General features: G+C 40.0%; 1 protein-coding gene across 1 annotated transcript in view; it reads right to left on the minus strand.

Moving 5' to 3' along the window:
- The window catches only part of LOC104959449 (MAK16 homolog (S. cerevisiae)), a 48,451-nt gene extending 29,079 nt beyond the window's left edge, over nt 1-19,372 (minus strand). The window contains exon 1 of the mRNA XM_010787345.1: nt 19,206-19,372. Coding sequence (XP_010785647.1) covers nt 19,206-19,372 — 167 coding nt within the window. The remainder of the gene's footprint in view (nt 1-19,205) is intronic.
- Nucleotides 19,373-26,814: the final 7,442 nt, after the last annotated feature.

Here is a 26,814-nt window from a genome sequence, read left to right on the forward strand (position 1 = left end):
AGCCCCGCTGGATTGTACTTGACACTTTATTCTTTCTTTCCCCTCCCCCGTACCCTGTACCTGCCTCTTTATCTTCTGTCTCTCTCACAGCTGTTATTAAAGCACTGTGAGTTAATAACATCTGTGTCACACTCAGAGAGGCAGAGCCCATGTGTAACGCTGTCTGCTACACTAGCATTACCCCAAAGGGTGTACTTTGTCGCATCCAGAATCCAACTTCAGTCTGTAGTTGCATTGAGATTGCTTTACATGGGCCCTGCAGTTTAAAATGTCTTTAAATTGTTCTGGTAATATTGACATCCCTTTGCTGTGAAAAGAGTTGTCTGTAGCTTTTTGCCGGGCTTGATTGGGATACAAGGAAGATGAAGAATAAATTGGCGTTCACACCTAGCTGTGATATGCTCACCATAGCAACCAGATCACCGTCAGATGTCCCATGGTCGATCGCATTTCCATTACAATTGTATTGACATGGATCCTTACTCATCCAGATACGATATCCAGTCACAGATTACATGTGAAGGTGTCAACGGGTGCCAAATTAGGATTGCAATCATCATCATCATCCAACATTAGAAAATGTATCAATTATCCAGAAAGTTGTGATGTTCTCCCGCTCTAATTGTTCTTCTTTTGCTTGTTCTCCCAACAGGGTCAGATGATCCTCCTGCAGAACCTTCCCACAATGCACTGGGGCAACGAGGAAGTGAGCGTGCTGCTGGCCGAAGCCTACAGGTTGAAGTTCGCCTTTGCCGACGCGCCCAACCACTACAAGAGATGATGGGCGTGGCTCTCTGCAGCTCCTCCTCCTCTTCCTCCTCCTTCTGAACTTCGAGGCCTCTGTTCCCGCGGGGACAGACCTCCCTCTTTCTTAACCTCTCTTCCCTTATTCAGCCTTTCAGCTACTAAGAGATTTGAATCAACCAATGACTGGCAGGACGTGTGGCGTAGCATTTTAACGCGTTGATGTGGAGCCCTTTTTTTAAAATGATTTTTCTCTGAACAAACTGAGGACTTTTTGTCGGGGTTTGGTGATGCAGGACGCTGAGGTGATGCTCAGCAGCCGGGGGTCCAGTCTCACTCAGAAAACAAATATTTTCTGCAACAAAAAACAAATCCAATACCAAGGCAATACATTGTTTTTGCTACCCGAGGCCAAAATGTGACTCTTTTTTTTCAGTTTGCAGGGACAGAGGAAGCTTGCAAAAGGACACCGTGCTACATGGTTTATTTATCTGAGCCTGCTGTCCTGGTCAACCTGAAGGAACATGACCTCTCCTGTTTTTCTTATTTTCTTCTCCTGCCGGCGTGACAGGAGGGACATGGGATGTTCACCTTCATGACAAACTAACACTAGGACTTTACAGACAGAGATCTGTGAGGGGGAAACATGCCTCCTTCCTTCGAAAGTAACAAACACACAACTCATTCCCACTTTGTCTCGTCCTCCCACCCCTCTGCAGCATCACACTGTCGACATAACAGAAGCCATTTAGAGAGAGAAAGCTACTTATTCCTTATCTATTATCTACCCCCCCCCTCTCTGAACCCAGCTCTACCTCACACATATTCCACCTATGTGCCTGTTAAATTGAGAACACACATCATTATAGGGTTAAAAATAACGATTTGCAGCTCAATTTCAAATGAAATCATCCTCAAAAAAAGGCCTTTTCGCAGCGTTGGTCTTGAAGTAAAGCCTTAATTAGGAGACATATTTCTTTGTTTACTCCTCAGTCCTCTCCTTCTGCCTTTGCAAAGAAACTTAATGTGCACCAGTTACTGAAAAACTCAAAATAAAGCAGACACTTTGATTCAAAACACTCCAAAAAGTAGTAAAAACTCAAACAAGTTATTGAGCACCAGTATCGAGTTATTCCTATACATATGTCATCCACACTTGTCACTTTATTTTATTTCCGATAAAGATATGCGAGCGGCAGGTGCACGGACTGTTTTTAAGGAAGTCTTGCACATTTGAGAAAGCGATGACACATGTTTGATCCATATTAGTTCTCCTAATTGAAGAGGCCCCTATGAGGCTTTTTCAAAAACAATGACGGCCCCTCTTTTTCCCCAACTGGTCTTAATGATAGTGATATAAACACAAATAGAATAGAGCAAAAAATAATGGCTTTAAATGTTAACGAGACAAACAGGGCAGGCTTAACAGATAAGAATGAATAAACTCACCTTAATGTGAAATAATGAAAACAAATTACTAAAAATAAAGCGAGCTGCACATAAAATCAGCAGAGGCGTTAAAAATATATCTTAATTATTGTGTCTTATCACAACAACACCCTCTTCTTCCCCCTGAGCATCATGGGATGCCTTACCCAAAGCCAGCAGCACCATATTGGTGTTAATGTAGGGGGTGGGGGGGGGAAATCAGACATTCATGACATAACGCTGAGCTGTTAACGTCTGAAGCCTCCCGCCGTGACACCGCCAGGACCCATTATTGTCACACACACACACACACACACACACACACACACACACACTCACACTCACACACACACACACACACCCTGGGTGCCTGACTGTGTGCGTAGGTGTGTGAAGCGGCGATGGAAGGAGAGCGGGACGGGGTCGTGTTTCTTTTGGAAGTTTCAACGCTTTTCCTTTTTTTTTTACCGTAAGAGCTGTCACTCTTTGATCACACTCGGGATCTTTTCCTTTTTTTTTTTTACACACCTCATCTCCCATGCTCTCTGACAAAGGAAAAAAAGCTCTTCTCTGCCTCTCTCTCTCTCTCTCTCTCTCTCTCTCTCTCTCTCTCTGTTTATATGAGATTTATTCTTTCAACCAGCGTTTTAAAGATTTTCCATTTTTATTTTTTTATGCTGTTTACATGACGAGCCTATTAAGTTGTGCCTGACTCCGGAGAGTTTCTGACCTTAAATGACACATTTTAGATTTCTGGAAGCAATAGTATGACACTTATTGTGAAAGGACGGAACATGTCTTTTTTCAACATGAACTGTTTAATAAATCGTTGGGCGTTTGAATAGGCCGCCATCTCCTTCCCCTGGACAGCGATTGTTGCTAAAGTACCTGTCAAGCTTTGGATTTCACCTCCTGCTGTAGTAAGTTAATTTTTTTTTAGCCTTTCCGATACCAAAAACACAAGAAGTCATGTCTAAAAAAACCTACAGTACAGTAGTAACCTAGAGTTACTTTCACTAGCTAACTACATTAGTTTGTGCGATTACAGGTTATGTATATTTATGCCTGAGGCAGCAAATAATGTATGAGGTTGACAGCTACTCCTCTGTGAATCTGTGTGTGTGCGTCGTGGAGAAAAGAAAACACCCCTTCCCCTTCAAATCATAACACTTTTGCTATTTTTGCTGTAATACATATGCAGTAATTTCCCCTTTAAACAGAAGTAGTTGACTAGATGCTTTAACAAACACATTCACAATGTTAGATTTGAGTGCTTCAAATCTATCCTCAAACATCTCAATGGTGATGAAGGCCTACTGGTTTCTGGCTGGAGCCCGTTATCTGTTATCCAACACACTTTGGAGCGTCTTCATGAGGGTGTCCTGAAGTAACAGCTTTGGTTCCTCTTTTCGCGCTCACATGAAAATATGTTTATGAAACTGAAAGAAAAAAAATGTCCTCCATCCATGTCTTTTGCCTCTTGAGTACTCGGAAGAATCTAATAATACTAGAGCGTGTGGGTGACAGGAGTCCTGGTTCTGGAATTTAAAAATGTGTACAGAGATGATTTTGAATCTGTAAATAGAAAGTGTAAATAAATCCTATATATGACAAAACTGCTTTGGACAAGGCCTTGTGTTGTGTGTTTCGTCCGAGTGTGTGCGTAATTAATGTACTGTTGTGTATGATCTATTTTAGACTGAAATATATGACTACTCTGTGATTGGTTCCCCAAATCCCCTTTCCACTCTAGTTCTATTTCGGTGCTAGTTTGGGTTGCAATTGGTTCGCAGGAAGCCATGACACCACCGCTTAAATCGTCGCTTTTTTTAAAATCAAGGCAGCGGCCTGCGTCAGAGCTTTGCTCCTGTTGCTCTTACGAAGATTGAATTGAATTACGACTTCCACAGCTCCATACTGTTCTCCAGACTGACTTGGAATATAGTTTGCTGCCATAAATGTGTACCATTTGCCGAGTGCTGGAATGGTACGCCGCTTGTGCTTCATCGCCGGTTAGCCTACCGTTCGCTAAAGGCACCTGCCGCTGGAAAGTAGTAAGCCACTGTCTAAATGTCACGAAAGCAACGTCCCTTGATGAATATTTCCACATAAATGATTTAGTTTGTTCCGTTTTAGTATGCAATATTTGGCAACATAGTGCCAAAAAAGTAATCTTATTACAGGGATGATGTTAGCATAGCCACTGAAGCCAGTCTGACTAATCAATGACAAAATTAAAAAGCAAACAAACTAATAATTGTGTATATTATGTAAATACATTACATGTTATATAAAACCGCAGGTTGCCGAACATGAACCGGGTCTATGTGTGGCTGAATGAGGACTGACTGCATTAGCTGTTTGCTACCGGTGTATTTTACCAGCATCTTTTTCACATTGATCTTACCTGTGATATGACAACCTGTTTAGCTTGTGTGTTGATGACACTTGATAGCTAGTATAAAAGCTACAGAAAGACAGCTTGTGCTGGTGTTCAAAACAGGGAATTATGGCATATGTGCGGTCATTAAAAGTCTATTTATGCCAAAAACTGTTATTCTCAATTTAATCTCGCCCCAGCATCCGAAGTAACCCTCTCACGTATGTGGTTTTCGGTTCTAGCCCAGCAGTTTTTGGGTTCAATACTTTTCTGGTTTTCTGGTCCGAGAACCGGCACCGCTGCAGTTGAAACACAAAGAACTGGTTCGCAATTCAAAAAGGGTTAGCAGTAAGCCTTAAGATGGAAATGGAAGAGAAATGTGTGTCTGCGCATGCATTCCCCAGCATTTCAAGCAGGCCTCAGCTGATGCACCACATCCAGCTAATTGTATCCTGTGCATTCACACACCATCCCCACATACATGGTGTAGCAGGTAAACACTTCCTGTCTGCTCCCTGTGGAGGAAATGGCAGTAGAAGCTTGGTTAATGAGACTTTCTTTTTCTCTGTGTGTGTTTCAGAGGACAGGAAGGAGAGAAGACAGGCTGCATTCACTTGCAAATGAGGGTACATACCTTTTGTGTATGTGCAGGCAGCAGCAGTAGTAGCTCCCTCGCTCTCGTTAGGCTGACTGATGTTCACACAGGCAGCCAATTACGGAGTGCCGGTCACCGAGGACTCCAGTCACTTCATGGGAAATTAAAAATACATTAAAACCTACAATGGGTGTGTGTGTGTGTGTGTGTGTGTGTGTGTGTGTGTGTGTGTGTGTGTGTGTGTGTGTGTGTGTGTGTGTGTGTGTGTGTGTGTGTGTGTGTGTGTGTGTGTGTGTGTGTGTGTGTGTGTGTGTAAGTAAAAAGATGGAAGAGGTGTCAACAAAGAACCAGCTGGAGAACACTACGAAGTAAAAATGATATAGTGCAAATATTAGCAAAATCTACTTTTCCTCACGGCCATTTTCCTCTCTAGTNACAGGCAGCCAATTACGGAGTGCCGGTCACCGAGGACTCCAGTCACTTCATGGGAAATTAAAAATACATTAAAACCTACAATGGTCGCAAGAAGGTGTGTGTGTGTGTGTGTGTGTGTGTGTGTGTGTGAGAGAGAGAGAGAGAGTGTGAGAAAAGATGGAAGAGGTGCCAACAAAGAACCAGCTGGAGCACACTACGAAGTAAAAATGATATAGTGCAAATATTAGCAAAATCTACTTTTCCTCACGGCCATTTTCCTCTCTAGTTGAAGCTGTTTATTTGTACGGTATGTCATGTTATAGCAGGAGCTGGTCTCCTATCAATGCCCTTCTAACACCCCCAATTTACAGGCCTTTATAAAGCACCACTTGCCAGCGTGAGCCCTTGATGAAAAGGACTCAAGCTGGCAAACTCACGGAGGCAGAAACGTGAAGGCAGGCTTCACATGCGTTTTCATGGAATTTTAAGACCCTGTCTGAAATCAATTTCCTGATTCAATTTTTGGAGAAAAGGGAGCTGCACGGCGACGGAGTTATTGTCACAATGAAGGATAACGCGCAGATTGAGGATGTCTCCGGAGAGGATTTGAGCTGCGCTGTGGGGGCGCTGGCAGCCGTGATGTAAATCAGTTTCAATTTCGAGTTTTTACCCAGTCAACGGAGGGGATGTTGGGAGGAGAATGAAACATTATTTCTGGCTTGAGTTGGTAGGAAATATATACAGGAGCTGAATATGTGTGCTGTCACCGTTGTATCCACAGAAGTAAATTTAGAACTAGAGTGCCTTGCTGCTTTTATTCTCACAGGTCAAAATGCATATGTTTATAGTTTGTTCAACGATAAATCTGCCTTTATTTAAAAGTATAAATGGAGAGAAAGACAGTAAATATATATATCACAATGACATTGAAGCAAACTGCCAGCTGAGAATCGAACCTGCAAGCCAATGCTCGGGGCATTTGCGCCCTATCATTCAAATTTTTTAAAGTAATTTAAGCATCTTTTAATGAATTCATAAACTAAAATGTTAATAGTTTCCAGAACTTGCTTAAATAGAGTGAATGAGCTTGTGAAAAGATTACAAATAATCCTTGTTTTCTTTTTTACAGGCTTTTTGAGGGATTCGGGCAGTCTTAGCCTATCAAGTACAATGTGTTGGAGCGATAGCCAATAGAAGCCTTAGTGTTACATAGTGATGTCATGTCTTAATCTGATGATTCACTATGGGACTCATATGTACCACTCTGTTTAATCTACTGATTTTAATATGACTGTATTGTTGTCTGTAACTGTTGAATAATAGCACTTTTCTTTTCATTCTGTAATTGTTTGATCCTGTCATGTAGCTGAGAGGATGAATAAGAGCACCTGCACACTGACCGTGATAATGTTTAACTAAAGAAGCACAGCAGGCACAGCTAATCTCAGCTCAGAGATCACCATGGTCAGCATGCAGGTGTTTAAGTGTAGCTAACATGCCGCTAAGTGCTGCCGCTGATGTCTGATTTACAAGTCAGTCTCACAGGTAAAGCCACCATCTGGAAATCATGCCAGGAAAACAACACGTTTACAGAACAGTGTGAAAGGGGTGAGCTGGAGTTCACTGCTCTCATTGGGGTTCAACACCACAGGTCATAGATGGCTGGAACATTATAGAATAGAATTGGGAGGGATGAAACCCTCTTTAATGGTCACACATGCAGAGCACACAGCACACACAGTGAAATGTGTTCTCTGCTTTTAACCCACCCTAGTACCAGGAGTCTAGTACTAGGAGCAGTTAGATGGTAAATTGATTTACTATACTTAATTATTTGTAGGATTAAGACATTTATTTGTTGGTATAATGCTAAAAGTATAAGTCATTTACGCAAAAATCAATATCACACCATGGAAAAATCTAAAAATCATGTAAATAAATTAACAATTATCTGCCATATTGTTTGTATATATATTATAATAAATTCATTTTTTTTTTTACAAATGAATGAAATTATCCTTTTGCTCGAACTGCTCATGAAACATTATTATTTCCGTTGTACATATACTTAATCACTTCATTATTATGTTATTGTTTTATTAACATCATTGCCACTGTTGGTTGGATTTTGGTTGTATGTTGTTAAATTATCTTTAATACTAAAGTATATTTAAAACTATTATTATTATTGTTATTACCCTCATTACTAAAATAGTTAATTTTTATTTTTTGTTTTGCCAGTATAAGTCTTAAGATCAAAACTTATTTTACAAGGGAGTCCTGGCCCAAGAAAGACACACACACACACACACACACACACACACACACACACACACACACACACCAAGAAGTGTTACTTAGTTTCTTTGGCCCCCTTGGCTTATCTTTATCATTCGTCTCTTTGTATTTTCTCTTTTGACTGTTAATGTGTCCCTGTACTTGTCTTAACTTGTCCTATAATCACTTTTCAAACAATAGAAAAAGTTTCTTAATACGACTGGGACACTGACACTTTGCTACTGAAATGGTTCCCTCTCCAGCTCCTAAAATGTGAGCAGTATCTTAATTGAAGGGCTATTAAAAGAATGCACTTCATCTGAACTCGCTTCAAAAAAACTGATCCGTCCTTTAATTTCTTCCGTCATATTTTCACTTGCATTATGGAGCTGAGAAGTAATACACTTTTGACATGGCATCTATTTTATCTTTAATAAAAAAGAGAGCCTCTCTGTCAGTAACTAAGATTCACACAGGAATATTTATACTTGACTTCACACAATTAGAGCATGACTTAAACTCAGGAGACTTGTGAGGAATATATATATATTTACAGAAAGCTGAACTCCCCCAAAATTAACTTTGACTCTTTACTCATCACACTGAGCTGGATTCAACAGACTGAGCTCCCATCAGAACAACTGACAGCGTCTCTGTGACCGAGATCCACGAGGCTTTAAATGTCTGTCGCTCTGAATACATCTCCGCTGTGAGGCAGACATTAGCACTGCATGGAAAATATCATTCATCTCAATAAGAATGCTGTATACACCAAATCACACATGACGTCTTTGAAATCAGGGGCTATAAATGCTCTCTATATGACACCTGTGGTATGCACCCATCCATTTTCTGTAACTGCTCATACACGGTGGAACAGTGCTTGAGTGTTGCAGTGATAATGTATTTTTTGAAGGCCTACCTGGAAGCAAGCATCCCAAGGGCTCCCTCGACAGAAAGTCATTTACTTTTTCACCATTTCACCATTGGTTTTGGAATTATCAAAAAATAAGATCTGTTCAGCACCAATCTCCACAGAGTAACAACACGTTTCTAATAGTTGAAGCGTAAATGCAATCCCCAGAAGTCAACAGCTAACGTGATGCTATAAACAAACTACATGCGTCAACACCGCTAAGCTAAAGGTGGCTAATGTTGTGAAGACGTACATAGTCTTGTTGAGCCATTTATAAGCAACCACTGTTTTAAAGACACGTAAAAGCCTCACACGATTGTATTAAATCAGTGGTTCCCAACCTTTTTTCCCAAGAGCACCCCCAAATGACTCCTGTTGGAAGTTGCTCCCCNTCATTCATTTGGATTCCCGCTGTATGAAGAAATTAAAGGACGGTGCCGAAGTGGAAACAATTCACAAAGGGATTAAACTGTTTAAAACACATGCTCAAAGTAAACCGGATTTTGCCGATGTGTTTATGTGGATTCAAAAGTCGTAAATAATCTACAAAATGGAGGAGACCGATCTGATCGGAGCAACTGTGACAAATAATCCAACTGAAACCGGCATGGACAATGACTATGTTTTAAAAATGCGTTTATCCAGAAAAGCCCGGTTTGGACACTTTACGGGCAGAAGAAACATTTCTATTAAAGAAAGGATTATACTTTTCCGTCTTTTTATCCCTTTAATAGCTACTAACTTGAATTGCTATTCAAATTAATTAATCAATTATTTTTTATATTTTAGAGACAAGGCTTTTAGTGAAAATCATGTATTGCTTTACAATTATTTGTAAAAAAATAAATAATTAAAAAAATTTTTTTAAAATAAAAAGTCTAAATATGATATTTGGCCTCAAGTCATCTGAGGCCTGGCGCCCCCCCTGCTATCTTTGGTGCCCCCCCCCAAGGGGGGCGTGCCCCCCAGATTGGGAACCACTGAATTAAATCAACCAAAAACGACGAAGGAGCTAAGTGCTAAGAAGCTAACTGACTTCTGGGTTTAGGACTCATTCCTGTATCACTCCATTACCAAATGACTACAATAACGTATCTCCAGGTTGATGGCTTTGTTGCGTGAACACTGTCATCATACAATTATTACAATTATTATTATTAAAGGAACTGTGGATAAATTGAAACATTGACTTTTGTGTCTCTTTTTAATAATATTGTGTCCATTTGCAGTTGTTTTGTTCTTCGTTTAGTGTCAGTTTTTCTCTTTTGGTGAGCATTTCTGGTAATAATATTTCTTTGTAGTTGCTTTGCATTTCTTTGTGTCTCTACATCTACAAGTGACAAATCCAATCGTCCAGTGTTTCTGATAAGCCACTCAACTCAAAGATCTACCACTCCAACCAAGCCTGGATTGTATTACATTTTTGTAGCTTACCCATCAAATTCCAATCTTTTCTGAAATACTCTCCAACATGTACAACACCAGTTATATCTCATATTTTTTTCTCACAGACAAGTAAAGTCTGAGATGTAATCTTTTATACTGAAGTACAAATGCACAAATTGCTGCAGACCTTGTTACGACTAATAGATGTTAAATTGTGACTGAAATACGAAGTGCTGCTCAAGTGTTTCTCACAAGTGCCATCCAAGAGAAATAATATTATCTGCTGTAGCAACCGAGCACCTCCATGCTGATGCAGGTTTTCATCCCCCTAAAAATTCAGGGAGCAGAAATCTGAGTGGTGATGAATCACATCTTGACAGCTCCGGAAGAAGCAGAAACAGGTAAGAGCCAGACTGCAACACGCTGAAGTATACGCCACATCATGCCCTGCAGTTTGTGTGTGTCTGAAGAGACTCTTGCAGATACATTTCACAGAGTAGACTGACAGTGAAGGAAAGGTTTTACATATTAACTGTATAGAAAAACAACCTATTATAAATAGTTTAGATGACCACAAATGGAAAACAAGGGGAGATGTCAACAAAGAGGTCGGCCTGCTTGAGTTCATGTGAGGTTAGGTTTTTTGGCAATCTGATAAAGTTTGGAAACTAATATTTGAGAGAGCGTAATAACCCATTTTTGGTGACAAACAAGTTAGCAATCTTCCCAAAATAAAAATGGCTTTTTGCAATGAAGCCCTTCAACTGGATAAGCTAATAGCTTCATAGCGCCTCCTGTACAGGGAAGGTTGTTCTCATCCCTTCAATGCTGTGGTGGCTGTTTCTCACAGTGATTAGGTAAGAGTGGCAACAAAAATGTAGCATTTTAGGCCCACATCATTTTAAAAAACTGCAATGGGAATGTCTTAACCCTCATATATTGTGATGTGTGTGCGGTGGGCATGCATGCTTCTATGTGAATGTGTGTACCCTCTTTATCAGAGTGAAGCTCTACCAAGCTGCTGTGTTGGCTAAAATAGCAGGCGACCCTGCTGGCCTAAGCCTAAGTGACTCTGCAGCGATAAAGACAGAGTGGTTAGCAATGACATACTCAAGGTATGTAATTAACTGGTGTGTGTGTGTGTGTGTGTGTGTGTGTGTGTGTGTGTGTGTGTGTGTGTGTGTGTGTGTGTGTGTGTGTGTGTGTCAAAAGGAAAAAGAGGCTTGCTGTTCTGTGATTTATTTATATTAAAAACATGTTTTGTTCCGTGTTTTTTTTTTTGTGAAACTTGTCTATTTTGATGAAAGTCATGAGCTCTGAAGCAGATGCAGAGCCAAATTGTACACAATTCAATAAACCCTGGGCTGATTACAAAGAGACTGCAGAAATAAACATGGTTTATTTGGTTTATTTGAGATGTACCTGCTGGTGATGCTGAAAAGTGAAACAGACAAAAAAAAAGAGCTTGTCTATTCAACTGGCTGCCAAAGCTCTGGTTCTGGATTTACATATAAACACACATTTCTCCCAACATATTCCTGATAACATTGCAGGAGTATAGATTGTCTAAAAATGCAGAATATTTGTTTAAAATACTTGTTTTATTCCAAAAATGCACCCTACAGAGTCAGCCACCTATAGCACCCTGAGGAGCTCATCCTATGTTTTGTCGTGAAATATAAGTAGCATCTAGAGAGTACATTACAAATACCCTCTAAGCCAACATTGGCAATAAGAAAGGAGATGCTTATATACAGTCTATGCTTCGTTTATTGGGTCAGAAAGAGGTCAAGTGGGTCAGTTTACCCCACAATAATTTAAGATATGGTATTGTCCAGCCCTGGTCTATTGCAGTCAGTTGTAAACATATGTTTTAAACCTCAATGAAATGCCATTTTCCCTATTTCTTTCAGGGAAATGTCTTCCCAAATAGTGGAATGGTCAAATCAGCCAGCAGGTGATGATCTCTGCGCTGGGCTTATTTGATCTGAGCTGCGTTAGCTGGTTGGCCGCTTTACTTTTCCCGCAGGGATACATCACATGGTTTCTACTGACCCGTGCAGACCAGGGATGTTTGAACGGATACAAGCGGAAATACAAAACCAACAGCTGTCCAAAAAACTAAAAAAAGCACACAAACGGACTATGTTTGCCACTATTTTTATTTCACTCTCAACAGCCAGTTTACATTCAGGCGAGTAGAGCCGTTAGTGGGCAGTGCGCACCTTTGTGAGACAGTTTGTGGTTATGGAGTTAACACCCCCTCAATTTATACCACTCCCACTGGACCACTGTGAAGAGAAGATGGACTACAGCGGACTAATCGACAGCAGCCTTCAAAGAGCTGAGCTAAACTGTTCTTTGGGTGCTTTGTGAAGTGTTGTGGGTTCTATAGACCACCTTGAAGGTGAAGTACCAGACAGCTCTGACACAACTCTTTCCATTAGGAAAAGGTGCTATTGGAAAAACGGCAAACACGATTGATGGCACTCAAACAACAGGAGGAACATTTTCTTACTAAAAGGCACCACCACTTAGATGTTTCTTCAACAAGGCCAGACAGAATTCCAAATAATCAGAAAGCATTAACCCTGCTCTGGTCCCTGAGGGCTTTGAGTGCACACATCTCTAAAAACGACTTTAAGGATAAGTGAGGAACACGTTTTGACAGTCACTTTCTGTAGGTGCTTTTCAAAGAAAAAACATAAAAGGAAATTGTCCGTGGCTTACTGTTTTAAGTTACATCACATGAAGTCATCCCTTGGCTGGCTTCGGCCCAGCTGACCCATCTTGAAATATCGACCCCTTTCTGGTGCTTTGTGGCATTCATTTTTTCTGAATAGTGCAGATAAAAGTAATCTATTCACATAGATACAACCAATGATTCAATTGTTTTCAAGAGCACACAGTTCTTTACATAACCTCCTAATTGTGCTCTCAAAGTGCAACAGGTTGATGCATTTAAAATGTTTAAAATCCTGTAAAAACATTGTGCATTTTGTGATTCTTCCAATGCCTCTCTATCATGTCAGCCCAGCAACTAACCGTACATCAGTAAAAGTCATTTTAACTGAATTTGCAAGTAACAAAAGCTTTCCTGTGTCATGTTTGCTTTAAAGTAAAAAAAGTACAATATTTGCATAATTTGGTTGTGAGTTAAAAACGTTTATTCAGGTATTAACCATAGTGTGGTGACCACGTATTTAACCACTGGTTCATAATTCAAACTGGGAACTACTGTTGCGGCTATTGTTCCCGCACGGACATGTTATGTGTTACTTACAGGGGTGCCGCCAGGGATTTTGGGCCCCGTGAAAAGATATCAAATTGGGCCCCCCCATCACCAGGCCCAGGCCACGCCAACCAAGCACAATTGCTAACCACACCTCCAGATCCCAACCCCACTCATGTATGCTTTAAATAACTCCACCTGTACAGGCTTGCATCTATCTTGTAGTCCAATACTAACCGCACAATATTTACTGACACTGAGCTGTGAAAATATAACACTGTGCAGACGTGCAACATTCTGCTGCAGTAGAATTCACTATTTGATATAACACTAACATTCCTGACAATAAATATCAATAGTCATCTTTTATGGTGTACATGCCTAACAATAACATTTATGAATGGAACATTCTCAACATGAATGCATAAATCCAATAAATATAACTTAAATATACATGACCTCTTAAATTAAAATAAAGTGAACATTACCACCAACAAAATCATTTATAAAATGCTATAATACAAAAAATAACATAAGCAGCAGATTTTAAAATTAAATATACATACCAACTACAAAATATGCAGGTATTAAAGTGGAATACAACGGAAATGGAAATGAAAAGGCCTTATGGTAGTGCCAAATCAGAGCCTATTGCCTTTTCTCAGTCTTTTTTTTACAGCTTCCTCACTTTGTCTGTCCTTTTCCTCCCTTCCCTTATTTCAGGTAGGAGCACCTCTGCACACGTCACTGCTGCAGGTGTCAGTGTTTGATTGAAAGCAGCTGTCAGGTTGCAGAATCCCGGTGTTACTCTAACCGAAAGTTATCAGACTTCACCTGGAGCTACAGTGATGGGGAGACGTCTGGTCTGAAGAGGGAGGACAACTGCATCATTTCCCGGACCCAAAGTGACATTAGAGGTGCGTTTACATTCTGTTTAATGTGCTAAAGCTAACAGCTAACACGCTATTTAGCCTGCAAAGTGAATCACGTTAGCCGAGCACTTTTGTGCTTTTGGTTGTTCGTGCAACAACACTCAGGACAAGATGTGGGTTCATGTTTATTAAATAGACAAAAAGGACACTTTAACTAGAAAGCTAATGTGGTTGTTCAACTTCTGTGTCTCTTGTTGTATTACAAATGTTCCTCTTTCACTACAAGCCTGCCTTAATAAAATATGTATATTTTTTTGTAAACACAATACACAGTTTTGTCACCGTTTCATTCCTTCCCTCCACTTCCTTCCTCCTATCTTTTAGTGTTTTGGTGAATCACACAGCCTTAAGAGGGCTTGTAACTCAAGCTGCCTTGTAAGTAATGCTAATTAAACTTGATTTGAATTTCAGACTAGGTCTAAACTGCTGCATTTCATGGAGGTGGTGGTTTAAGGGATTGGAAGAGATTTTAAAACAGACCGACGTGACCCGAGTTAGAGAAAAAGCCTCAAACTTTGAGGTTATAAGGACTCCTTTGGGAGTAGAGGGAAAGAACGTTTTACAACTATTTTACTGAATATTTTGGTGACACGTTATGATACATAATTCACCATTGAGATTATTGTGTTGCAACCCGGACCCGTTAGTGAGGGTACCGGGGTTTGAGGTCATTCATGCGAGCTTGTCATGCAGAGCAGACATGTACTTACCTGTTGTTGATTAATGGATAATAAAGTGTGGAAGTCCATTCTGAATACACCGCCTCTCACTCCCGTTCATCGGCTCTACAATATAAATAAAATGCTGCTTGTTTATAGTATTTCAGTAAGACTATCAAGAACACGATATAATGGTGTCAACATTACGGTCAGGGTGGCCCAGGTTCATGTCCTTGTGCTGGAGTCATCTATTTAAAGTTGGCCTCTCTCTTTCTGTCTAGTGGACAACATTCTGAACTCTGTTGGAGCCTGAGGTCACTGAGCATTTTCCTTCAGCCAGCTCTTTAAAAGAAAAAGAAAGACCTTCAGATACTTTCATGAGGTTGACAAAACAGGAGGTTAATTTACTCAAAAAAAGGGCAATCTCTTCTTATTTTGCTCTCCCCTGAAGAGCCTTTAAACCAAAAGGTTTGCCAAAGTGGAACACTGTCTGTTTTCTGTAAACCTTATTAAATTCACTATTTGGGCTTTGTGGGCCAGCTTCTGGTCTAACACAAACTGGATTTATTGTACAGTTTTATTATGTGAATTTATTGTCACAGTTTTACTGTTTACCTTGTCACTTGCTAAGCAACAGGAAGGCTCTATTTAATTACTCTAAAGTGATCAAGACTCTATAGTTAGCCCGTTATTTGTTGTGCTCTCTCCCTTAAAAAGCAGATTTACAAGCTTGTAAAGTTTCAAGCATTTTTTCTCACAACACAACATTATGTAAAGTTTCAGTACAGTCAAATTTGTGTTGATTATAAGTAATTTACACTTCGCATAGGGGGAATTCGTAGCAAAAAAAGGTGTGTACATGCTATGGACACTGCTTTGCAACCTGTGAGTGGTCTGAGTAATAAATTAGGTAACGGCAAATTACTCTACCTGTGGATTTATCTAAACATATTGAGGATATTGATTGATTTTCTCCCAAATAGGTTAAATATATTACTTTTAAAGGGAGAAACCAGATAAGTACATATCAAAACAGACATTCAGCACATCAATATCAACCCAGTCTCACTGAGACCTAATTTCCCCACAACTGTGAAGCTTCTCTTGTGAGATTGGCTTTCAAATCAAGCTCCCAAGATAATTTCGTAAAATAGTTGATTGTCTGGTGTCATCCCTCCATGGAACTTTTCTTCTGTTTTACTGTAATACAAGTATTATCTTATTGAAAGATCCATTCAGCCAATTCAAATGAGCTATTTACAGATTGTTTTTCGTATTGCTTGTTAAAAGACCCCTACACATAGGTCACATGAAAAAGAGAACACATGTTCAGGCCATGTGACTAAGGCTAGCAATAGGGATAACTATATAAAGTTGAATAGATCCGAGTTATTCCTGTATTTCTACATGTTACTGACAATACATAAATGCAAGAACAGCTTGGGCTTTTCAAACAACCCGTTGTATTTGTCACATTAATCTGTGCCAGTGGAAATGTGGGCACAAATGCAGACTCCTGAAAGCACACTGTGAGAAATGTCAGCGACATCAATCTGTAATCTCTCATAACACTGAAGCCCTATTTTCTATTTCCCGACTTTAGTTTGATTTGTTGAATTTGTTCCACCTCAGTTATTTCTTTAGTATATAGTAATGCTGGCTGACTTGAATTTAAATTGCCCAAATTATATTTCTCATTTAAAAAAATGTATTGTGAGACTCGTAGCAGAAAGGAACATTGCTGAATATTGTGATTTATTACTTTTTACTTTTAAACCCCTCGCGTGTCAATGTTGGATTAGACCCAGAACCCAAAGGGGATCTGCCCCCCCCTGTGGTGACAGGTGTAACGCTATAAATATAAAATAGACTGGAAGGCTTTCCATTCCCTTCACAATACAGCCACACTAATTTGGATTGAGAAGGAGGCTGCAATGTCAAAATAAATCCTTTGTGATACCTTGTCGGTGCAGTATGTCTTCCACTTTTTTTACAGAGGAACAAGCGCAGAAAAAATTGGAATGAGAGGAAAAAACCTTGATTTGTTTGCGAGTGTGAGGCAGCCGCTTCACTGCTGCAATCACTTTGGAACTGTTTGGCTTATTGCTACTTGATTCCTCAAAAGATTGCATTAATTTCCAATACTTATCCCCCTTTCTGAGGGCTGCACGCGGGCCTGAGCACAGTTCATGTTTAAAACTATGATTATTAGTTTCAAGCCCTCCTTAATTCCTTTAGAAGTCAGAATGGGATATTTTTATCCTAAAACACATAAACAGGATACTTCAAAAACCCAACCCTAAACGAGGTACTGAAATGTCTCAACTACTGGATGCCATTACATTTGGTGCACCTATTCATGCAGCTGTCAGGATGTTTTGTAATCACTTTCAGAATTTCAAATTTACCAAATTACATTCCCATCATTATTGTCGGTGGTGTGTTTCCCGCAAACTAGCAAATATTAGCATGCTAACACTAACAGCTAAGATTATGAACATGGCAAACCCGCTTTAGACCTACATGTTACCATCAACACTGTGAACATGATGGAGGGAACGTTGGAATTGTAGCCTTTGCAGACCATTTACATGCACGCAAATCTGTAAAACACACTACTACAGGAAAGGGATACATTTTTTCATTGTCTTTCACATCAAAAATCCATCCGCATTTGGTACTGTGACCCTGAAACACTTTCATACTCAAACTTTCCTTCCTGTTTTTCCAGGTTGCCACTTGACAATTAACCAGCAGCTGCTTCAGTTAGCAGTCGACTGTGCACGCATTATTTTGAACCAAAGAGCTTACTTAGCTGTGACAAAGGAGCACTAATTCAAATGTGTACTTTTATGTTTCTTTTTTTTTTTTAAGTGGAATGTTGGTTTCATAGACTGATTTGATCCGCCGTTCAAGCGTAAAAGCCTTGTGTTTGAGCGCTCTCATGTCTGACTAATTAGAGAGGACTAATGTGTTTTTCATCTTTGGCACACCACTTCTAAATGAAAACAAAATGGAGTTGGTGCGGTTTGTCTCGCTCCCACCTGGCTGTCAGTGGAGTGGATACGCTCGGGCAGCAGCTGTTACAGTTACGTAAGATATACCTCCGAAAGAACATCTGATAATGGAGACGAGAGGAATCAAAGCACGTTCAGGCAACAGTCAGGAGAAATCTGCACATGTACTTCTCTGCAGGACACAAACTGACACATGACGTTATCTTACAAACTCTACAATACTACAATGTCTCTTTTTAACCTATTTAAGCATTCCCTTATCTCTCCTTCGGTATCAATGTTTGTTTCTAGAAATATTTAGGTTTCCTTATTCCTTCCATCATGCTTACTGTATATTTTTGTTTTAGGTTGAATACTATGCAAGGATCTCCAAAAAACAAGTGCTGTTTCCCCCGGTAAGTTAAATGACTAAATATGTCCGATATAGGCAACAAAATTACCTTTTTTATTTGACCATGGGTGTTTCTCAATGTCGAGGACGCTTGCTTGGCATGTCCTCCGACATACTTGCTTCAGAAGCGAGGCAAGAATCCTTCCTAGCCTCGGAAAATGAACAATTGTGGAACAGGCTAACAGGTGTGAGTCATATGAGAGGCCCCGTCTTAAATGGGGTGCGATTTCCGCCAAAGATTTGGAAATTGGTCCTTACGCAAAGCATTGTGGGGATTTTAAGACCGCAGAGTCTACACATGCAGAGCCTCGAAATTTCTCGCTACGAAGTACGCCGGCCTCGGTAGAATTCCAAGTATGCTGGACATTTGGCGGCACTCGATGACGTAGTCAATCAATCAATCAATGTTTATTTATATAGCCCAATATCACAAATGTTACATTTGTCTCAGTGGACTTCACAGTTTGTACAGAATATCAGTATGACAATACGACACCCTCTGTCCTTAGACCCTCACATCGTATAAGGAAAAACTTCCGGAGAAAACCCCACAGTTTAAAGGGAAAAATGGGAGAAACCTCAGGGAGAGCAACAGAGGAGGGATCCCTCTTCCAGGACGGACAGACGTGCAATAGATGCCGTGTGTAAATCTCTAGAGTCTGAGTGCCAAGGACCTCATATTATGTATGTCATTAATGTTACATCACCCATTATAACAATTTGCTTTCCTTTTTCTCTTTTCTTAACTGAATAGCCCTGTCTTTAAGTATAATACAATGTAAAGAAAAAGGAAAGCAAATTGTTATAATGGGTGATGTAACATTAATGACATACNCGTCTGTGATCCACCTGCAGGAGTAGTCGGGCACGTGCAGCTGGGAGAGCTTGTCTTGCAGCAGAGCCGGGATGATGGTGTTGAAGGCGGAGCTGAAGTCCACAAACAGGATCCTGGCGTAGGTTCCTGCTGTGCCCAGGTGCTGGAGGAGGAAGTGAGGGGCCATGTTGACAGCGTCGTCCAGAGACCTGTTAGCCAATAACCAACCAAGGTAACCTCCCCCCACCTTATCACCTGAATCTCCTCCTAGAGCCCCATTGTGTTCTTTTTAACCAAATATCTCTCAGAGGGGCTTGGGGAGGGGCTCCTTATTTTCATCTAAAGTAACAGACATAGAATCAACACTTTTGAAACAGAGGGGATTATGGGATGCTACAATGATCCGTTTCAACACTTATTCACATGTTTGTATCTGATTCCTGATATATATTGATGAAAAACAGTATAATAGGGGACCTTTAATATGAGACATGAAGTGTTCCGAGTGAACTGAGGCAGTGGATGGAGCCTCAGTTTTAAATGTGTGGAAACGGATTGCCCCAAAGTCTTGTGCAACTGTGGAAATCTACGGTGCAAATGAAGAGTGTTAATCTGGTGCTTCACTTGCGGAGAGTAAGTGCTGTGAAATCTTGATTGTAACCCTCTGCTCTCCCTAACTTTCCCCGTACGTTATCTTCTCTTCTCCGCCCTATTCCTCACTCACCCTAATTTTTCTGAAGTGTTTAGAGCCTGAAACGAAACAGGCAGCGTCTCTCCATGGGAGGCTGCCAGCGGAGATGAAATCTGTCCGGCTTCCTCCAACAATCTCCTCCCAGCTCCAACCTTCTCCTCCCTACAGTAGTCCACAATCTACACAGCTCGCTGAAATTTTAATCTACAGATGTAATTCGCCCTGCAACATTGATGGGACCCCCTGCTGAGAACAGAGGAGAAGGCTTCCATCTTACTGTATGATCAGTGGTTGGATGTACTTTTCCTAGAGCAGATTGACTACTAACAATGCCTGTCTGTTCACCCATGTGGTGTTTACTGTACTGATTTATATTACATAACGTCTACATTGCAAACACACTATACATGATTAATACCATTCTCAAACATTTACAACTGTTGTATCCGTGCAGGTCTTCAGCATTCTCTCTGTTGGTGTCAGAAAGTGGTGTAGATACACGGAGGGATGATACATTTCACTTTGTCAAACAAGCTGCAGGTTCCATCAAAAGCTTTGTACTGATAGTAGAGTTAGACTCCGGGAGCTCTTACGTTCCTACAAGAAACGTGGAAGTCATACAGGGATAATCCTGTCATCGTCTGGAAGGAACTGGCAAACGGCAAAAGTATTGAGAAGTAAAAGAAGAAGTGTCAAACGCAGAAATCTGACAAGAAAAATAAATGCTCAGTTGAAATGTGGAGTGGTATGTATTTTGGAATAACTACCACTTACAGTGGGGCAAAAAAGTATTTAGTCAGCCACCAATTGTGCAAGTTCTCCCACTTAAAAAGATGAGAGAGGCCTGTAATTTTCATCCTAGGTATACCTCAACTATGAGAGACAAAATGAGAAAAACAGAAAATCACATTGTCTGATTTTTAAAGAATTTATTTGCAGATTATGGTGGAAAATAAGTATTTGGTCACCTACAAACAAACAAGATTTCTGGCTCTCACAGACCTGTAACTTCTTCTTTAAGAGCCTCCTCTGTCCTCCACTTGTTAACTATATTAATGGCACCTGTTTGAACTCGTTATCAGTATAAAAGACACCTGTCCACAACCTCAAACAGTCACACTCCAAACTCCACTATGGCCAAGACCAAAGAGCTGTTAAAGGACACCAGAAACAAAATTGTAGACCTGCACCAGGCTGGGAAGACTGAATCTGCAATAGGTAAGCAGCTTGGTGTGAAGAAATCAACTGTGGGAGCAATTATTACAAAATGGAAGAAACAAGACGACTGATAATCTCGCTCGATCTGGGGCTCCACGCAAGATCTCACCCCGTGGGGTCAAAATGATCACAAGAACGGTGAGCAAAAATCCCAGAACCACACGGGGGGACCTAGTCAATGACCTGCAGAGAGCTGGGACCAAAGTAACAAAGGCTACCATCAGTAACACACTACGCCGCCAGGGACTCAAATCCTGCAGTGCCAGACGTGTCCCCCTGCTTAAGCCAGTACATGTCCAGGCCCGTCTGAGTTTGCTAGAGAGCATTTAGATGATCCAGAAGAGGATTGGGAGAATGTCATATGGTCAGATGAAACCAAAATAGAACTTTTTGATAAAAACTCAACAAGACGTGTTTGGAGGAGAAAGAATGCTGAGTTGCATCAAAAGAACACCATACCTACTGTGAAACATGGGGGTGGAAACATCATGCTTTGGGGCTGTATTTCTGCAAAGGGACCAGGACGACTGATCCGTGTAAAGGAAAGAATGAATGGGGCCATGTATCGTGAGATTTTGAGTGACAACCTCCTTCCATCAGCAAGGGCATTGAACATGAAACGTGGCTGGGTCTTTCAGCATGACAATGATCCCAGACACACCGCCCGGGCAAGGAAGGAGTGGCTTCGTAAGAAGCATTTCAAGGTCCTGGAGTGGCCTAGCCAGTCTCCAGATCTCAACCCCATAGAAAATCTTTGGAGGGAGTTGAAAGTCCGTGTTGCCCAGCGACGGCCCCAAAACATCACTGCTCTAGAGGAGATCTGCATGGAGGAATGGGCCAAAATACCAGCAACAGTGTGTGAAAACCTTGTGAAGACTTACAGAAAACGTTTGACCTCTGTCATTGCCAACAAAGGGTATATAACAAAGTATTGAGATGAACTGTTGTTATTGACCAAATACTTATTTTCCACCATCATTTGCAAATAAATTCTTTAAAAATCAGACTTTTTTTTTTATTTTCTGGATTTTTTTTCTCATTTTGTCTCTCATAGTTGAGGTATATCTAGGATGAAAATCAAAGGCCTCTCTCATCTTTTTAAGTGGGAGAACTTGCACAATTGGTGGCTGACTAAATACTTTTTTGCTCCACTGTAGTTGTAAAATAAATAGAACATCAGCAAGTTTAAGAAGCAATGCCTACCCTCTCAAAAAGAAAATGTTCAGTTAAGGGAAAGACGGCAAGATTGGAAAGTGAAGTGGATTCATGAACTCAGTTTTATTTTAAGATGTAGCCGTCTACAGCATTATTAATATTCTATTTCCACTCTCCCTGCCTCAAAGATACTGCAATGCCAATACTACACTACTCGAAATATGCATGTATTAGAAAGGTGTGAGAATAGACATTTGATTAACTATGAGTTTGATAAATAAATAGAATAATATCAGGTAGACTGCAGATTGTGGTCAAATCAAATAAAGATTTTCCATAGAGGGTTATTAAAATGTGAGCTACTTATAGGATATAAAAGCTTTTTTACTTCATAATGTTGAAAGTCACGACTATCAGGTGCTCAAACTGCCTCAATAACGGCCCACTATTCGGGGCACATAGACTACAACTCATTTCAGACGAGGTTTACAAGACAGAAGACAAGATTATTTCACTAAAGGAATCTGGACTCAAATATCACATTATTACACAGGAGGGGTCACTGCAGGGCATTCTGTGTATGTATCAAGTAAAAGAGGGGGTGTCAAATGAACACAGAATGGATACATGAGCCATATAGAAGGTCAAGGTGGAGAAAAGAAGTCCCTCAATTGCTTTTATTTGAGGACCTGTCAATGTTTTTGTTTCCAATCAAAAAGAATGCCTTCGATGCAATAAGCACTATTTGTTTTTCTCCAACTCAGCTTACAAAGCAGGTGGATTTGAGCCTGTCTAAATAAAGGGATGTTTTTTTCACCTTTATTTGGGTGGACATGCAAAAGTTGTAAACGTCCATTTTTCCATCCTGAAAAACCCTGGGAGGAAACCACTCCTGACCCTGACGTAATTTCTCTGTCTCATTCCAGGTTTATCTTTCACCATTGCCCTTCCCCGCCCGGTTCTTACCGTTTCCCCTCCTGCAGACATGAAGGGAGATTCCTCTGAGGATTACTTCGCAGGTCTCATCAAAGCCACGCTGCTGACTCTCCGACATCTCTAATGTTTAGATAAAGAATAAAGGAAACTCATTCCAGAGCACGAGGTTTCAGTACACTACATTATCTGACATTTCTACAGAAGGGAAGACGGAGTAAAGGCAATTCACGTATAAACCCCCGTCCCAATGGCTTTCATTTTCTTAATATTAGTGGTTTATTCTCTAAATGAATTGACCTAGGTGAGGGGGGATTGTGATGCTTTATAAACTCACATCAAATCCCCTTCATCTTGAGTATTACTGCAGCTATGAGGTGGTTAGAAAAGCAATAAATGGCCTTGAATACTGTTAAAGTTAGTTATTCAAGGCAGGTAGGACAGCATGACAGTAGTTTAATCAACCATTGAGCATGAGTTTGATTCATTAATAGCAGGTAAAGATATATCTGTGGTGCATATTCAGTTCCATTGTGTTGGGCACTGATTACAAAAAAATCAGTTTAATATAAGATTTTTGAAGACAGTCCAATCACATTAAAAACCTGGAAAAAACAATATCTGAAAATATATATGCCACCAGACTTCAGCGAGAAAAGTTAATTTAAATTTTAAATGAAGAAAGTCGCACAACACAATGATATTCCAAATACACATCAACTAAAATATGTTCTCTTTGTTGTTGACCAAATGTTTTTATTAGTTAGTTGTTGATTTTCTTAATCCTGAAAATCCTGTCCATGCATAACGATACAAAATAGACACACGGGGTGTTTCTCAATGTCGGGGAAGGCTGCTCCAGAGCCACTATTTCAAGCATACTCATAAGTCCTGGATGGATATCCTCGTGGATTCATCTTCCTATTATACACACATGCATTTCCAAACATTTGGACTAACTATGTTACAAATGTATTATCTTTTCAATTTACACACGGCATCTATTGCACGTCNAGGATGTTCTTCCTGAGGCAGCTGAAGAAAATCAACCTGCCAAAGACGATGATGGTGAACTTCTACACCTCCGTCATCGAGTCCATCCTCACCTCCTCCATCACCATCTGGTACGCTGCAGCCACAGCCAAGGATAAGGGCAGGCTGCAGCGGGTCAGCCGCTCTGCAGAGAAGGTGATTGGCTGCAATCTGCCATCCCTCCTCCTTTTTTTCCTGAAATGTTCAGAGTGTCTTTACACAGAGGGGACACATGTTGATGTATAAAAGACATGAAAATGTGGATTATGCATAATAGGTGACCTTTAATCCTTAGATGCATAAGTGGGTATTTTTTGACCCGGGGAGTTGGTATTCTTGAAGTATCTTTGTAATTACATTTTTGTATCATTTCATATTCCAGCTATTCCTCAAAAAACATGTTTTGGATATCATGCCATTCAAATTTTTTATTTAAATGTTTTTTTTGTATTACTAGCTTCCATAAGTGGGTCAAAAATGACCCGCATGCATTTTCTATGGAATTTTGTTTTATGTAAAAAAAAAAATGTCTAGAATTATAAATAGTGAAAACTTAAATATAAAATATTTCTAGTGTGAACCAAAATATAATACTAAATATTATACAAATAAATCTTTCTTAACCAAAATGACAAAAATGGCATAAAAACACATTATTCTAATACGGGTCCTTTTTGACCCACTTATGGAAGAGTGTAAGTCAGTCACTCGTGCATCTAATGGTTTTACAATACAGGTGCTTTGGGCGCCTCCAGGATCTTTCTTTAAGGCCAGTGATCCAATAACTCTACGTGAGGGGCATGTTTATATGGAGCTCACCGAGCCTCACGCACCGCAACAGAAAAACATGAGGCAGGCATACCTGACTTCACAGAGAATACAATACAACACACTGGGCAAAACGTTTCCGAGGAAGGAAATCAAGCAGGTGTATGAGAAGGGCAATATAATGTATGATGTCGTTTAATGTTTCATGTGGAACCTATATGCTGCAGGTCTCCCTTGAAAAAGAGATCTATGATCTCAAGGGACCAATCTGATTAAATAAAGGTTTGAAATGAAATGAAATGAACCAGATGTTTGACCAGTCGTAAAAGAGTGTCTGCAATATAGAGGTATTACACATTTAGCTGAAAAACACAATAGGTGTTCATTTGCATCTTATTAATAGTGTTGGACAAAGTTATTTCTGACCAGGTATTGTAGTTTTTCATCAGATAGAAAAAACATTTTTTTGTATGCAGAAACTCTCTGGAGGGAACTTTGGGATTTCAGCCTTTGCAGACCATTTACATCCACAAACACGTTTATAACGCCCCCACTTTCAGTATATTGTGACGCCATAACTCTCCAATATAAAGATACATATTTTGTAAAAGTCCATTTATTAAAAGACACTGTGCTTACTACAAAGTGACCTTTTTTAGTAGCCAAAAGTACCCAAATTATGATCAAATAAAGAGTTTTTTTAAAATATATAAATAGTCAAGTATAATTCTTAAAAATACTAATTGTTATTAAATACAATGCAAGCTTACACAAGAGTTAATTCAATATTATACTTGCTATCTAATGTTAACACTGAATGTGGTTGCAGAACACATATAGTCATTGTAAGGCACAATACTTACGTAAGTACTGTACATTTCATTTTAATACATGTTTCAGGGATTCTTAAAAACACCTGATAACAAAGTTTCTTAAATCACTACAATTTTAAATTGGGTAGCACAGCATATGATTGTTAAAGTTTAGCTGGGGGTCCCATCAATGTTGAAAAGCGTTTTTGATCTTTTTGCTCTTTTGCAGAACTTCTGGTTACAAAGGATGACATTTACTTGAGTTATTTTGATCAAAGCAGCCTTTTAGTTTCCTGACCTTTCTCTAAACTCCAGCTCTAATTGTGTGACTGTTTCATTGGCCGGGCTCAGGAGGGGAACATAGCAGCAGCTTGAACCTGTGAGCCGCGCACCGGTCCGATTCTCCAGAGCCTCTCTCTCCCCTGGCAGGTTTCCGGACCCCCGCCGAGCCCCCCGTCTTGCTGCTGAAATTGAAATTAGGTATTAAACCTTCTAGAATAAACCTGTGTGTGTGTGTGTGTGTGTGTGTGTGTGTGTGTGTGTGTGTGTGTGTGTGTGTGTGTGTGTGTGTGTGTGTGACCGACCTGTGGTTTAATGGGTTCCATTTAGGATAAAAGGCAAAGAAATATGGACGTAGAGAATAAGCAACAAAAGAAAATACATGTTAGAAGAAATTACATCAGCTTAAACCTGTAATACCAGTTGCTATGGCGATAGGGTAAAGCTAGCACTAAAGGGTTGAGTCCCTTTCATTAGAGATTGGCAGTATAGGATAATATGGGATCAGACAAATGTCAAGTATTAGCCTTCCTGCTTGAGTTTCAAGAGTGTGAGAACTATATAAGAACATGCACTTGTAACATTTAGATATTTTCTTTTATTCAAATATTGTTTTAACTCCAAGTTTATCAGCGAAATCAATGTTAGCGACTAATAACAAAACAAAATGTGCTTCTTGATGATAATAACACATAAAGAGACAGCAATTAAAAAGAATGATCACAAACAAGGAGACAAAAA

Source organism: Notothenia coriiceps, unplaced genomic scaffold (genome assembly GCF_000735185.1).
Source record: "Notothenia coriiceps isolate Sejong01 unplaced genomic scaffold, NC01 NC01_scaffold00030217, whole genome shotgun sequence".
Lineage (NCBI taxonomy): Eukaryota > Metazoa > Chordata > Actinopteri > Perciformes > Nototheniidae > Notothenia > Notothenia coriiceps.